The sequence below is a fragment of the Myotis brandtii genome, unplaced genomic scaffold (genome assembly GCF_000412655.1).
Source record: "Myotis brandtii unplaced genomic scaffold, ASM41265v1 scaffold323, whole genome shotgun sequence".
NCBI classification, from domain to species: Eukaryota; Metazoa; Chordata; class Mammalia; order Chiroptera; family Vespertilionidae; genus Myotis; species Myotis brandtii.
In genome coordinates this window covers 716507-732814 of record NW_005362400.1, presented here as the reverse complement: position 1 = coordinate 732814, position 16308 = coordinate 716507, and the positions used below count along the sequence as shown (strand labels likewise).

Here is a 16308-nt window from a genome sequence, read left to right as displayed (position 1 = left end):
GCCCCAATTCCCCAATCGGCCCTGCTCTGAGCCCGACCAGGGGCTGCACCTAGGGATTGGGCCTGCCCTCTGCCACCTGGGAGCAGGCCTAAGCCAGCAGGTCATTATCTCCTGAGGGGTCCCAGACTGCAAGAGGGCACAGGCCGGGCTGAAGGACCCCCTCTTCCCCCCCCCATGAGTGCACAAATTTTTGTGCACCGGGCCTCTAGTCTATATTATAAAAAGCCTGTGGCCCTAATGCCATAAGGACCAAAGACCAGCATGGGTGGGCTGGGCTGCGCGATTTCATGCAGGGCTTCTAGTATGTATATAATCTATAATAATAAAAGGGTAATATGCTAATTAGACTGGACATCATTCCGCACGTCCTTCCTAACGAAGCTGGGGCTGGAGGGAAGCCAGCCAGGTTTCCGGGTGCCTGTGGGCAGTCCTATGGAAGCCAGCCTGAGTCCTGGGTGTCAGAAGGAAGATGGTGCCAGCAGCCAGGGGAAGGAAGGCCTACTCTTACATGAATTTTTGTGCATCAGGTCTCTACTAGATGATAGATAGATAGATAGATAGATAGATAGATAGATAGATAGATGATAGATAGAAGTTTCAGATGTAGTAAAAAATTCACAAAAGTATTTTTTAAAAGTTAAAATAGAGGTAATGTGGGATTTATGAGAGAAAAATAAATTTGAATGAAATATAATGGTAATTCCATTTAAATTTATTTAATCCAGCTCAATAGCATACTTATAACTAGGTAAATATGCAAAAAGTACTCTATAGTCTAAAACAGTGGCTAAAAAACTTCCAGGACTTTTTGACATTTGAACTAGTGAACATCTCTGCAAATTTAAATGCTATTACACTTCAGAATCGTTCTAGAATTATTCTTCAAAGTTCTATGTAAATATATAATATTCATATTTTCTGCTAATCTATACTATAAGAATATATATATCACTAGCAAAGTCAATGTATCAAAACATAAATGTCAATATTTGTCAGTTCTTACAGATCATCCAGCATATGCAGTTCACTTTCTAGAAAAGAAAATTATGATAAAAAATAAATAATTTTTTTAGGTTAGTAACAGGCAACCACCAGGGCATGTGACTCTCCATTTGGAAGTGTTTCTATGTTCAAAAATACTTTCCTGTACAGAGAATTTCTATTGAAGTGTTTATTTTCATTATAGCTCTCTAAAGGGTTAAAAATCTTCATTGCTGTAATAAAAAACAGGCATAGTGTTCTTATAACTACATTTATAATAATCAAATGAAAAGCAATGCATTTTTATTAAAATGTTATTTTTTTCGCAATTACAAGAGAAGGCAAATGGGATACAGAATGTTAAATTTCAATGTACTTAAAATGCAGAGTTAATATGTGAAAAAAGTCCATCCTATTATAACACTAGTAATTATTGTGTTACTTTAGAGACAGCATGTCAGATTATGCCCCTTGTAGCTGAATTTTTAAGGGGAGAAACTTGATTTATTGTGATTAATTACTAAGATACATATCAGCTTCTCTTCCCACTATCAATGGCAATAATGCAGCATTAATGCTGACCTGAATGCCATGTTGGGATATTTAATTAAAATCACACTGGTAAATGCCAGTCTGGTCATACTGTTTGTTATACGTTAAAAACAAATCTATTAATATAACTAATTTGGGGAATATCATCTTGTCATATTAAATAGAAAATCATAAAAGTGTGCATTAAATCAAAATTTATGCTGTCCTTTGAAATTTAGCTTCTCTTATGGATGTTATTGATTTGTTTATTGCAAACAGTGCATTTCAGTAACAGTTTCAACAAGTATGAAATGTGCAGCACACACAGTTTTTGTAATGTAATTAGTTAGAAATTGGGGAAGCTTAATTTTAAATTGAATTGTTCATGAAAATCTATTTCATACTCTCTATGGCTTGAGCAGTTTCTCTTTATAAAATGGTCTATAGTTGTTTAAAGAAATTAAATGCAGTTAATCAGAAAGAACATTATGGTTTGACACCTAATTTGAAAGCCCTGTCTTGAAGCAGTGAATGATTGCTTATAGAATTACATATACTGATGAGAACCCAAATAGGAAATCCATTCATGCTCCAAGTAGATCTCAGCACTGCTGTAAGTCAGGGTAGTAGAGCCTGTCTTTTTGTGAACAGTATTTTATAAAAGTATATATATACCAAAATGTCTATTTTATTGTTTAGTCTAGTTTGATAGATTCAAAATAGTATAATGGCATAGAGTGAATTATCTAATTATTCTACATCAGAAAGTAGATCTGTGATCTTAAAGTCATTTGAGATCAAGTCAGCCTGTTGATGTAAGTACAGATGTTGAATATCAAGTTTTAAATCTTAGGCCCGGCCCGTGTGGGTTGAGTATTAACCCAGGAACCAAGAGGTCACTGGTTTGATTCCTGGTCAGGGCATATGCCTGGGTAGCGGGCTTCATCCCCAGTGGGAGCCATGTGGGAGGCAGCCAATTGATGATGTTTCTCTTTCATTGATATTTCTATATCTCTGTCACTTTCCCTTCCTCTCTCTCTAAAAATTGATAAAAAAACATTTTAAAATATTTTATAGCTTAGTATAAACAACAACAGCAAAAGTGGTGGTAAAAATGTCCCAATGGTATTGCTGAAATGTTCTTTTTTTAAAAAAAAATTGTTTTATTGCTTAAAATATTACAAAGAGTAGTACATATGTCTCCTTTTTCACCCCCTTGACCTTCCCCCGGCCACCCCTAACCCCCAGTGTCTTGTGTCTATTGGTTATGCTTATATGCATGCATACAAGTCCTTTGGTTGATCTTTTACCCCTTTCCCCCAACCCTCCCGGGTCTTCCCGCTGTAGTTTGACAGTCTGTTCGATGCTGAAATGTACTTCATCTCTCTTTATCTATGTTCATCTGTTTTTCAGTGCCACCAGCAATCACAATGCCTCAGAAATCCTTCAATGCCACAGCAGAGAGAGGAGAAGAGATGACATTATCCTGCAGGGCCTCTGGCTCTCCTGAGCCCACCATCTCTTGGTACAGGTAGGCTGTGTACCCACAATTCCCTCTGGTCTGTGTCCTTAATCAGGCTCATGAAAAAGTAGTTGCGACCTTTCCATTATGTCTGGAAGGAAAGCGTTGTTTTTGAATTTTATTTAAAAGGCTATTATGCTTTTGTTTTCATTTACATTGGTTAAATTCAACTGTTAGAGATCAGCAGAGTGACTTAACCCAAGTCAAAGGTGCACCCATAGTGCTGATCATTCTGTCTCTAAGGCATGTTTCTTTTTTCATTCATTTTTTACATTGCACACTTCATGTTTTTGCATTTAATTTTTTACACTTTATTTTTTAAATTTTATTTTTCAATTACAGTTGACATTATTTTATATTAGTTTCAGGTGTATACAGTTTAGTGGTTAGACAGTTATATAATTTACAATGTAATCCCCCCAATAATTCAAGTACCCACTTGGCACCACATAACTTATTATAATATGATTGATATTGTCTATGCTGAGTTTAACATTCCCATGATTACTTCTCAGTGCCTTCACCTTTTCATCCATTCCCACAACCCCCCTCCCTTTGGGCCACCATCAGTTTGTCCTCTGCCTGTATTAGTATGATGTTGTTTATTTGTTTGTTTCTTTGATTTCCACTAAATTTTTCAAGATCCATTCACTTCAAAGCTCAAATCATGACTTTTTCCCCTTGAAAACTCCCAGAGTATGTCAGCCACCTTCTTTTCTCTTCTCCCTTACTATAGTAGATACCTTCTCATTCTCCCTAAAAACAAAACCCCAAAAGTTATTAACTTAGTAATGGGATCTATAGTACCCTCTATTACTGTCAGTCATATGAATTTTTCATGATAAGTGCCCATGTCTCATTCATTTGCTACATTTCAAACATACTATATAATAAAAGGATAATATGCAAATTGACCCTAACAGCGAATGACCAGAACGACTGCTGCATCAGTCACTATGAAGCTCACTGACCACCTCTTGGTCCCTTCCCCTGGCCGTCAGGCACCGATCACCTGATGGCAAACAGGGAACCAGGGGTTGGGGGGGGGCGGGGCCGGCTGTGGGCAGCTGGGGAAGATGGCCCTGACCGCAGGCCAGGCCTAGGGACTGTACCAGCGCACGAGTTTCATGTGCCTGGCCTCTATATTAGTACAATATTTCACATGAGGTAGGGAAATAACTCTCCTTATCAGACAGAACACTGGAAGTTAGTTAATCTGCTCCTTGTATTACTGTTTGAATTGAGGGATATGGAAATTGTACTAAAAATTTTAGTTGTGATCTGTGAATGAGGGCAGAGAGGGAAAATACACATCTATGGGCTACTTGTGAGAACTCACACAGGTAAATAATATAGGCAAAATGTTGTATAAAACACAAGTTATTGAAACTTCTAGTGTATTATTATTTTATTAGTAGTCATAGTATTAAACAAATCAATATTTTTCACTGAATAGATTGAGAAATAGATTGTATCACCAACTGCACTGAAAGATCTCTTTATACAAGAAATTCTAGAGAAAAATGCTGAAATGTCATTTTTTATAATTGTAAATATAGGGTTAGTAAAAATATTTTTAAGTTAAAAGTACAGAGTGCTATATATACATTTGCTATTAGTAGTTTATAAACTCTACTTTTGCACTCTACCCTTATGATATTTTTGCACATTTCATGATATTTTTAGAGATATCAATAGAAACTGAACAAGCAGATGTTATTGAGTTATAGAAGGATAAGGATTGTATGAAGATATGTGCCAGTGCTTTCTAGAAAGCAAAGCCAAAGTTCACTGGAAAGGTCATTTAGTTTATCAGATAAATGTTCTGTTTCTATAGAGGAAATACTTGATAATCCTTTTAGCGATTTTTCTTTTTAAATTTATATTTGTACGGGAAAGTAAGTCTTTCCATCCCTAAGAACAGATCCTAAACTTTTTACATCAGTGGACATTAAACTTTATTCAATCATCTAAAGCACCATTATAAGAAAAATATAGAAGGAGAGCTGGAAGAAAGAAATGGAGGGAGAGGAGATGACAATAAATAGAATGAAAAAAATATACAATATAAGAAGGTATCAGACATATTAAGGGGAATTGTAGGAATTGTTTCAGATTTAAAGATATTTAAAATATTTCTTACTATAGTTGTTATAAAAAAGTGTGCAAGACATTGTCTTAGTGTACCATAAAGGCTATCTTTCGGGCAGAATGAATATGGCTTCAGTACAGAAAGAACATGGAAAGTGTTAAATATTTAAATCTAAGAAGGAAATTATTTTTTAAATGATTTCTCCTCACTAGGGAATTAAATCATTATATTCAGCATAATTTCTCTAACTGCATTTTTACATAATTATTTCATCTTACCCTTTTATTGGCAGTACATGTTTTCAAAATAAATCGGTTGCATATTTAAATTGCATTTACTTTGAAACTTACTTAAAGTAGGTTTCCATAGAAATTCTATTAAATGTGTCTCAGGAACATAGTAAATAAAGTTTTCATAAATACGTGTTGACTCACCAACATTATAAAGGTACATAGAGTTAAAATCATCAGACTTTTTTTGGTTTAATAATCAAAGTATAGATTGAACCAATGTGCTGTTTTGCCTAAGATTGGTATCAATATTTCAACATAACTCAAATGTTATTCTTGTCTATAAAGTCAAAACTGTTTTAAAGTATAACTTTAATACATTAAGTTTTTCTGGGCTACTAGAAGTATACTTTAGATTGGATTATAGCCTTGTCTATCAAGAGCTATGAAATTATTACCAACTACAGATCAAAAAGTTGAGTATGATGCCTGGCTGGCAATCAATAGGTTGATTGTCAACCTATGAACCAGGAGGTCATGGTTCAATTTCCTGTCAGGGCACATGCCTGGGTTGCAGGCTTGATCCACAGTGTGGGGCATGTAGGAGGCAGCAGATCAATGATTCTCTCTCATCATTGATGTTTCTATCTCTCCCTCTCCCTTCCCCTCTGAAATCAATAAAAGTATATTTTTTAAAAAATTGAATATGATTATCTCCTGAGTTGTGAAGCCTGATTTATGAAGATCAACCTCTTTTCTTTAGGAATGGCAAGTTCATTGAAGAAAGTGAAAAGTACATATTGAAAGGAAGCAATACAGAACTCACTGTCAGAAACATAATCAATAGTGATGGAGGCTATTATGTCTGCAGGGCCACAAATAAGGCAGGAGAAGATGAAAAACAGGCATTCCTACAAGTCTTTGGTAAGTATTATAGCATAGTGGTTAAAACTGTTATGTCTAGAGGGAGGTTGGGGTCAATTTTACTCTGTCACTTGTATGAACTGTTTAACTTTCCAAAATGAAATCCCCATTTTTCATCTTTAAAATATATTTTAAAATTGCAGCTACCAGATAGAATTGTTTTAAGAATTACATGAAATTATACATGTAAGTTTTTGTGAAATATTGGCCTACTCATACAGAGGCTTGAAGAAAATTCATTTAAATTACACTACTGGGATCTCTTATATAGATACTAGAGGCCCGGTGCACAAAATTCATGCACTGGGGGGTGTTTCTCCCACCCAACCTGCACTCTCTCCAACCTGGGACCCCTCGGATATCCCTCTCATAATCCATGACTGCTGGCTCCTAACCACTCACCTGCCTGCCTGCCTGGTCACCCCCTAACCACTCCCCTAACCACTGCTGGCCTGATTGATGCCTAAGTGCTCCCCTGCTGGCCAGATGGCCCCCAACTGCCCTCTCCTGCTGGCCCGATGGCCCCCAACTGCCCTCCCCTGCTGGCTCGATCACCCCCAACTCTCTCCCCTGCAGGCCTGGTCACCCCCAACTGCCCTCCCCTGCCAGCCTGGTCACCCCCAACTGCCCTCCCCTGCCAGCCTGGTTGCCCCTAACTGCCCTCCCCTGCTGGCCTGGTTGCCCCCAACTGCCCTCCCCTGCCAGCCAAATAGCCCCCAACTGCCCTCCCCTGCCGACCTGATCGCCCACAACTACCCTCCCCTGCAGGCCATCTTGTGACAACGTGGGGGTGGCCATCTTGTGATGAGGTGAGGGTGGCCATCTTGTGAAGACATGGGGGTGGCCATCTTGTGAGGATGTTAGGGTGCGAGGGCACGAGGGCGCGAGGGCCACCTAGGCTTTTATTAGTATAGATATTCATTGCTCTTCATAAATCTTTAAATGAAATATGTTGGGATCAGCTGTATTTCATTATATTTCAAAAGAGCACACCTATGAGGCTATCATTAGGCCACATTGTCATGCAACTGTAATTAAATATTCTCATTTAATTTCATTAAAAAGAAATATAATATAAATATCTTCCATAATTACTAAAAGCTATATTACCTTATTTGGCAATCTTATAGAGAGTTAAGAACTAGTATGCTTTTTTAAAATTATTTGTTTGGCTTTCATTATGTTTTCAAGAAGAAAAACAATTTTGCTGGTGAATATTTAGTATATGAGTGTTCTCTTTAAAGAGCATAATGCTAAAACTTATATGCAGTACTAACATTTAGTATATTTTCTTCATTTTTAAAAACACTGTTGACAAAATGCTTTCACAGCTGAGACTGGAAAGGAAGGAGGGAGAACTCTGTAAGGGTAAGAAGGGCCAGTGTTTGCAGTAGGCAGATGCAGGGGACTATGGCTACAGAGCAAGAGCTTAATGGTAATACATGTGGACACGCTCTCTGCCAACTGATCCTGTAATCACATAATAGAAATATTTTCTGAACCAAAGACATTTTCATTATATCATGGAGGAGTGAGACAGACAAAGACTAGACCAAAATACATTAAAATAATTAAATAAAATTTGGAATAAAAAAATATTCAAAAAAGAACGTGAAAATGGGCAAACCAGGTGGTGTTGGGTATAGGGGGCTATTATTTTGGATAGCTTGGTGTTGAAAAGTTACTCAGAAGGTAATAATAAAAAGCATCTACACAAAAATATTTAGTGATGAGATATCAGCAAAGCCAAGTCAAGCAAAAATTGTTCATGTAGAGGGAAGAGTAAACAAACAAATTTATTAGAAATTATAGAAAGCCCATAATTTGTTTCATCAGTATTCTTCATTTTTAAAAAATTGTTCTCTTTAAAACCTAAAACATTAAATAAGTCTGACTCAGCATAAAAAATTAATTACTTAGAAATGATGGTTCTGAGTTCATTCCAAAGGGTAATGTTCTCAAGCTACCTCAAGGGGTTCATATAAAATACTGTTTATTTACTTGTTATTTATTTGGGTGGCAGTGAGAACAGATATTTAAAAAGTTTCTAATATTTTCATGTTATCAAATAGAAAATAATACATGATATATGCCACATCAATGTTGTAATCACTTTTGTATGGTAATACTGAAAAATATTGTATTGTGTTTGACACAAAGTAATGTATATATAGTGGAAATGTAACTAAATGTATTAAGTCAATGGAATAAACACTTAATTGTTAAAAATTATGTATGCTATATTTCTGAATCCAGAAATCTAATTTTCTAAGATTAAGAACTACTTATTAATATACCATGATTAATTGCACTTAAATGTTTTAAAAATACCTGTTACTTATCCTTAAATAAAAGTGATGGGTTTTATCCCATGATGTTTTAACTAGTAAAAATTTAATAAATGCAGATAATGCAGAGTTTACAAATGTGAAGCTCTGTGGTATTATAAATTTGTGGATGGACATAATTTTAATACTAAGATAATTTAAACTAATAGACATAATGTTTTCTTTTCTTTTTAAAGAAGTCATAATTATAAAGAAATAGTTACAGTGCCAAGTAATATTGTTAAGGTAAATTGAGGTAAAAACAAATCAACTAGGATGATATAAATAAATAGTATTTTTGTATCTTTATTAATAAATATTTTAGATATTGTACTAATTATACCTAACTACATATTCAGGATACAGTCATCATTGTTTTCTCCTTGGCGATATTGTTTTAAAAGCTTAGGAGATAATGACTCACTAAGTGGATGCCATGCCACCCCCACACACACAGACACAGACACACTCACACTTAAACACACATGTGGCTTTAAAAGGGAAAATTTTAATTTGTGGTTTAAGAGAAAAATACATAAATAAAGTGACTCTTAAGATGGCAAAATGTTGGAAGGAATTATAATGTGTATGTTGGTATCTAACCCACTTAAAATCCTATATAATAAAATGTTAATATGCAAATGGACTGAACAGCAGAATGACCAGCGCAGCAGCCCTCCTCCACAGCAGCACTAGGGATGTCTGGGGAGTGGGCCTAAGCCATCAGTCGGACGTCCCCTGAGGGCTCCTGGACTGACAAAGGGCAAAGGCCGGGCTGAGGGACCCCCCACCCAGGAGTACATGAATGTCATACACTGGTCGGTCCTCTAGTTAGTTTACAATGATCATCGATGTGAACTATTTTTGGAAATTTTTTTCACCTGTTCCTTGCAACTCTGTCGGCCCCACTCTAAAGCAAAGCATGCTGCCATGCCTGCTGCAATGGTAACAATTCCATATCATACTACAATGATCATCGATGTGAACTATTTTTGGAAATTTTTTCACCTGTTCCTTGCAACTCTGTCAGCCCCACTCTAAAGCAAAGCATGGTGCCATGGCTGCTGCAATGTTAACAATTCCATATCATACTTCTGTGGACTCAAATGCCCATCATGGATTTTAGGTCTAAATAGAAATATTTTCTTCCAGTATAGATGGAGTAATGTATGTATTCTTTACAGTACAGCCTCACATAATACAGCTAAAAAATGAAACTACGTATGAGAATGGCCAAGTCACACTCATCTGTGAAGCGGAAGGGGAGCCTATTCCAGAGATCACATGGAAAAGAGCCGTGGATGGAATCACATTCTCCGAAGGCGATAAGGTAACAGAAACTCAATACATAGTGGTTTTCAATGTTATTGTATTTTTGGTGTTTTGCACAAAATTAAATCTCACATTGGACTCCAATTGACCAAGTAACTTGTAAGAAATGCAATAAGGGTTTATTTTTTAAAAAGGTAAGTCTACCACAATCAGCCTAAAACTAAATTCAGAGGAGGAAAAAGACATAGTTTAATATTTAAAGGTATTTTTTATTAAGCCACACAATCTTAGGTTTTTGGCATTCTTCAGTTTTCCAAATTGGCTTTTGGTATATACTGAATGTATAAAATACCTTGTGACAGTTTTATCCCCTTCACCCTGTGCTGTGGAAATGAAAGTAATTCGAATTAACAAAAGTCTGTCTGTCATTTCACTCTTTATTCTTTGAACTGTCTTTGTGCAGTACAAAAGTAGGTTTCTGCTTTCATATAATATTGAATCTAATAAGATAAATGAGTATAAATGTAAATTGTGACCTTTCACCAGAATGCATACAAGTTATGTAAAAATCAATTAAACATCATCATATATTTCACTAAAATCCATGGATTTTCATACTTGTCATTTTAAACAAGTCATATAAATGTCCAAGTTTAAACAGAAGCAAAACAGAAAGAAAAAGGTAGTAAATTAATGATATGATGGGTTGGCATTTTCACACGTGTAAAAAATGTAACAGTAAGCTGATAGATGGGTTTTATTTTCTCAATGTTAAAGGCAAATGTCCTTTAAATGACTTTCATTAATTTAAATCTAATTCTGCAAAAGTCAGTGATATCTATAATATATGTAGCTTTGACTTTCCAACATTGATAGCAGAAAAATTTGAAATCAGTTTATTCAAAATACGCTTTGTATTCCTTCAAGTCATCATATCTTTAAACAACATGCTAACTCCATAGATTGACAACTTAGGCTACTCCCTATCCATTTATAGTTTATCTTTGAAAGAATGTGTTCTCACATATATTACTGTTCTTTTTCCCACCTTCTCTTCATGATGGCATATTTAAGAGAGTATATCTCTTTGGAAATGTACAAATATTTTATATATGCAAATTGAAATAAAAATTTTCCCAGGTAAACAATATAGTTTGCTTTAATATTTTTCTTAACAGAAAATAATATGTATTTCTATGGCACAGTTGGCAAGTTTGAAAGGCGTTATAGTTCCATAAAATGTTTAAAATAGTCAAAAAGCAATTAGACATAGAAAACTGTAGGCAAATGCTTTCATGTCGATTTAGTACGTTTCTGTCGACAAGATTACTCAAGTATGATTTTCATGTCTATAAGCCCTTATTAAGTATTTCTGACTCAAAGTTTCATTCCTTTCCTGTCTACTGTAAAATTCCTAAAAGTTCTCTTCTCTAAGATGGCTTTTACTCCTTATTTAAAAGATGCTTCTTTATTATATACCAAGAACAAGAGATACGTTGTATTCTGTTATTTTATCAGTATAAATTAGTCAAGTAACTGTGAGCCTGATATTTTATTCTACACTCTACACCCCAGGCTTCTCAAAACTATTTACAGAAATTACTTCTATAGTAATAGTGAAAAATAATCAACCAGTTTTTATTTGCTAAGGATTATATCTATTAAAGTAGACATCCTTTTTTTTTATTTAGTTTATTTGTTATAAAACAATTATAGAAAACTAAATATGTTTTTTATTTTTCTAAATAACAACTTTTATCCAGTGGGAAAAAAAGTTAAGACTGCTGTATTTATTTTCTATCATGATATTTCTCCAAAATTATTTTAAGATCCCCATTTTATTTTCTTGATTGGCAGCCTTTTTTCTCTTAACATTACCAATTTCTTCAACAGTCAAAATTCAAAAATTGAATAGTTAAGCTGAGCTTTAAAGAAAGACAAACCTAGTTTTGATTCTCAACTCTGCCATTTATAATGTTTCAGCTTTGGCAATGTTATCCGAACTCTTTTATTATTTATTTTTTCAGTTTCTAAGTCATTTACTAACATGACAATAAATTTGGCTTCAGTAATTCTGGTACCTACACACCACAACAGGAACCCCAGCCACTGATCTGCTTCGCAACACAAGGCCATGAACTCTTTTTAAGATGAGTTCATCTTTAAAATTGGGATAATAATACTTATTTTCCTTGTATAAGAAAGGTGAAGTGTGCCTTGTAAAATGCATATTGATGTCTTTACCATATTGTAAATATTCAATCAACTTTATTTTTTCCTTATCATATTACATAATTTTTAAAGCATAGTTTATCCTGTGTGGGCCTTTTTTGGGGGTGGAGGGGGCGGGATTCTGAGTCTACTCTAGTTGTTAATAGACTCCATAAAGTCTGATACCTAAAGTCTGACTATACTTGGACTATCATAGAGTACGTTGAGATCATATGTCTTTTGTCTTAAAAAGTTACATGAGATTGTATTTGCCATAAGAATCACCTGAAGAGTCTGTTAGGATGCAAATTCTGGAATCCCACAGCCGGAGGTTAATGTCATAAGTCTAGCACAGGAACTAGGGGTGCATATTTTATGAACTCATCAGCTGGCATTATATGGATGGTCTTCAGGCCACACTTCAGAAAACAATTCTCTTACTTGAAGTCAAATGAAATTTAACAACTACTCCTTTCCACAGGAAAATGCTCTTACAAGATTACTGGGCACCTGATAGGGGCCTGAGAAATACAGGACAAAAGAAAATTAAACTTCTGATCATGCATATAGTGTTAAAGTTTTGATAAAAATTGTTAAATGTGTAGGTCATAATCAGTGACATATCACCAATGTAATATGGTTCAAACTAATGATTGCATCCCAAAATATGACTGTGTTTAGCCAATATGATCATCATTGAATTTGAAGCAGAGGGTCTCAATTAATAGTATCCCCTTTCCTTGACTAAATTCTCAATCACCAGATAAGACAAAAGAAATACACGAGGATAAAATATCATGTGGCATGTCCTTATACTGAATTACAGAATTAGTTAGACTTAGCATAGTAGATCACTCTTGTCATAATCACTGCTGAGGTAAGCATCTGGGCTGAAAACTGCAGAGAACCTGTGGTTTCTATTCGAAGGTCTTTTCTGAAAATAAAAAAGGGAGTGGCTAGGAAAAGTGCATCCAATATGAAGTCCTCACAGTTACCAATGAGACATCCCCCTCATTCCCACAGGGAGGAGTAGGCAAGGGAGTTGGAAAGTCCAGGAGTGGAATGCTAGCAGAGCTCCCCTTCCATTGCATATATATTAGGAGCTCATGACAAATGTTCACTGCCCAACAAACATGATGCTTATAACTTATTTTTCTATTGATTTCAGAGATGAACGGAGAGGGAGAGAGCAATAGAAACATCAATGATGAGAGAGAATCACTGATCGGCTGCCTCCTGCACAGCCCCCCATGGGGCTTGAGCCCACAACCCAGGCATGTGCCCTGACCAGGAATCGAACTGTGACTTCCTGGTTCATAGGTTAATGCTCAACCACTGAGCCACGCCAGTCAGGCAATGCTTATAACATTTTAATGAGCTCTGTATATGCATCGTCTGAACTTATCTTCTGGAATGCTTGCCTCATAATAAATGACCCCAAAGCATAGTGGCATAAAACAATCTTTTATTTCCCTTGTGATTTTGGGGATCAGGAATTTGGGGAGGCTCAGCTGAGTGGCTACCACCAGGAGTCTCAGATGTGCTCACATGTAGATGTTTTCAGGAGCTGCAGTTTGAAGTAGGATTGAACTATAGGTATTAACATACCAGAAAATATCCTTGTGTAATATGTCTCTCAGAAACAACAAAAATATGGTGCTTAAACACAGAGCTCTTTTAAAATCATAAATATTTTATCTCTAATCTACTTACCTACATTTAAAACACTATATGTAATTTTTAAAACTTCAGAAAAAGTTTTTTAAAAACATGTACTGTGTAAGAAAAATAGAATATCTACTTGCTTTAGAAATATTTCCTGAATATCCTTTGTTATTTCAGGATACTATTTTGTTCTTTGTCCTATTTTTAAAGAAATCACACAGTTTTTACTCACTAACTTTTAATGATCCATTTATTGAAAATGTCTAAGCAATGTATTGTAGTAATAACAGTATAATTGATGATTTTTCATTAAAATATTGATTTACTAGGGTTATCTAAAAGTTAATTAAATTGAATTTTAGCACATTATAGTGGAGTCATCTTAAGATACATTTGTTTATAGGAATTAAAGTCCCTAACTTTTTCATTTAATATATGATATATATTTAATTTCATTAATAATTAAATGTATACAATAAACTTTAGATAACAACCAAAGCTATTGTTGTGGAATATGTAATAGCCATGAATTAAAAGTTATAAATTATTATTATTATTATTTGATTCTTTATTGTTTAAAGTATTAAATATAATATTACATATGTCTCTTTTTCCCCCCATTGACCTCTCCCTGGCCACTCCCATCCCCCAACACATGCCCTCCCCCCAGTGTCTGTGTCCATTGGTTATGCTTATATGCATTTATTTATGCATACAAGTCCTTTGGTTGATCTCTCCCTCCCCCCCTGCCCCCCCTTCCTTCCTTCCCCCTGAAGTTTGATGTCTGTTTGATGCTTCTCTATTTCTGAATCTATTTTTTTTTATTCTTTCTGCTCCACAATATTCTTTTTTTATTGTTTAAAGTATTGCATATGTCTCCTTTTTCCCCAATTGACCCCCCACCTGCCACTTCCACCCCCCAGGACAAGCCTCCATCATCCCAGTGTCTCTGTCCATTGGTTATGCTAATATGCATGTATACAAGTCCTTTGGTTAATCTCTAACCCCCCCCTCCCCTTCCTTCTCTCTGAGGTTGGACGGACTGTTCACTGTTACCTTGTCTCTGGATCTATTTTTGATCATCAATTTGTGTTGTTCATTATATGTGAGATTTTCAAACAATTTCAAATTACTTTAAAAATCTTTATTTTAAAAATAAAACCATGCTTCCTCACAGGGTTGTTCTGAGGTGTCAATGAGATTGTGTGTCTGAAGTATATCAACATAGTCCCTGGCTATTAACACTATCATCTATTCTGAACCAGTTTCTTCACATCACCCTTATTATCATTCATTTGATCAAGTGTCAGTGTATATATATATGATTACAGGCATTGATCAATTAGCATGGGAAAGTCATGCAAGTGTCACATAGGTCAAAGTTTAATCCTAACTGTGTCACTTTGCTGTGCTTTTACCATGTCACTTCTCAGTCCTGATTTTAGTTCCTGTATGTCTAAATCTGGGTAATAATAAGACTTATCTGGAAAAAATTTCTGAAGATGAATTGAGAGCACAAATAACAATATCCCAGACACAAATTGCACAACATTAAGTGTTGTGTTTTGTCTTTGTACTTGGAAGTATACAGTCTTTAGATGTTTTATACAGCAGAATATGTTCAGAGTAATTCTGCGTCAATGTCATCTGCGACAAAAGGAACCACACCAAAATTTAAATGAGCATAGTCATATACAATGAGTTAGTTGTATCATCCACAAGTGCAATAGAAAGCTGCTATTGTTGCTGTAAATTGTTCTCCCTTGACATAGCTATATATGGATATTTATGATGAAATGATCTCTAGCAATATCAAGTTAATGGCTCAGATATGAATTTGTTTTACCACACTCAATTTCCGATCTTGTAACTATACATTGCCTGCCTCTTAGAAGTTGACAGTGTCAGTAATCTGCATTTGAGTTTCATCTTATCACTGTGTGTTCAATCTCCATCTCTGCAGGGAGTGCAGGTGTGAGCTCTAACTTCTGGATAAGGATTGATTCTCAGTTTACACCTAAATGATAAAGGCTGGTCTTGCATTCTGTGGGACACAAATCAGGACCAGAAACATCACAGAATTTTTTACATCATCATCTTCTTCTTCCCTTTCTCCTAAGTCTATTTTCTCAAAATCCCCTGAAATTTATGCTCTTAGGAAGTGAGTCATTTTTTTGCCTCCTTTTGAACTCTTTTGCACCTCCCATATTATATAGCAACTAGAGTCCCAGTGCACGGATTCGTGTACCTGTGGGGTCCCTTGGCCTGGCCTGCGCCCTCTTGCAATAAGGGACCTTTCAGGGGATGTCAGATAGCTGGATTTGGCCCGATCCCTGCAGACCCGATCCAGAAAGGAAGGAGCCTGATCCTGTCCATTGAGTGTCTGTTCCCTCGTGGTCAGTGCACATCATAGAGACTCGTTGACTGGTCTATAGGTTATATATATATTAGAGGCCCGGTGCACAAAATTTGTGCATTCGATGGGGGGGTCCCTCAGCCCGGCCTGTGCCCTCTTGCAGTCTGGGACTCCTTGGGGGATGTCCTCCTGCTGGC

The 16308-nt window shown here is 35.7% G+C and overlaps 1 protein-coding gene and 1 long non-coding RNA gene across 3 annotated transcripts in view; both read left to right on the top strand.

The window, feature by feature from the left end:
- Positions 1–16308, top strand: part of NCAM2 (neural cell adhesion molecule 2) — a 421975-nt gene that overhangs the window by 279797 nt on the left and 125870 nt on the right. For both annotated transcript variants that reach the window (XM_005870732.2, XM_005870733.2), the window contains exons 6-8: positions 2926–3043; positions 6120–6280; positions 9792–9937. In XM_005870732.2, coding sequence (XP_005870794.1) covers positions 2926–3043; positions 6120–6280; positions 9792–9937 — 425 coding nt within the window. The remainder of the gene's footprint in view (positions 1–2925; positions 3044–6119; positions 6281–9791; positions 9938–16308) is intronic.
- Positions 13398–16308, top strand: part of LOC106726847 — a 5230-nt gene continuing 2319 nt past the window's right edge. The window contains exons 1-2 of the long non-coding RNA XR_001362963.1: positions 13398–13472; positions 14933–14936. This is a non-coding gene — a long non-coding RNA (uncharacterized LOC106726847). The remainder of the gene's footprint in view (positions 13473–14932; positions 14937–16308) is intronic.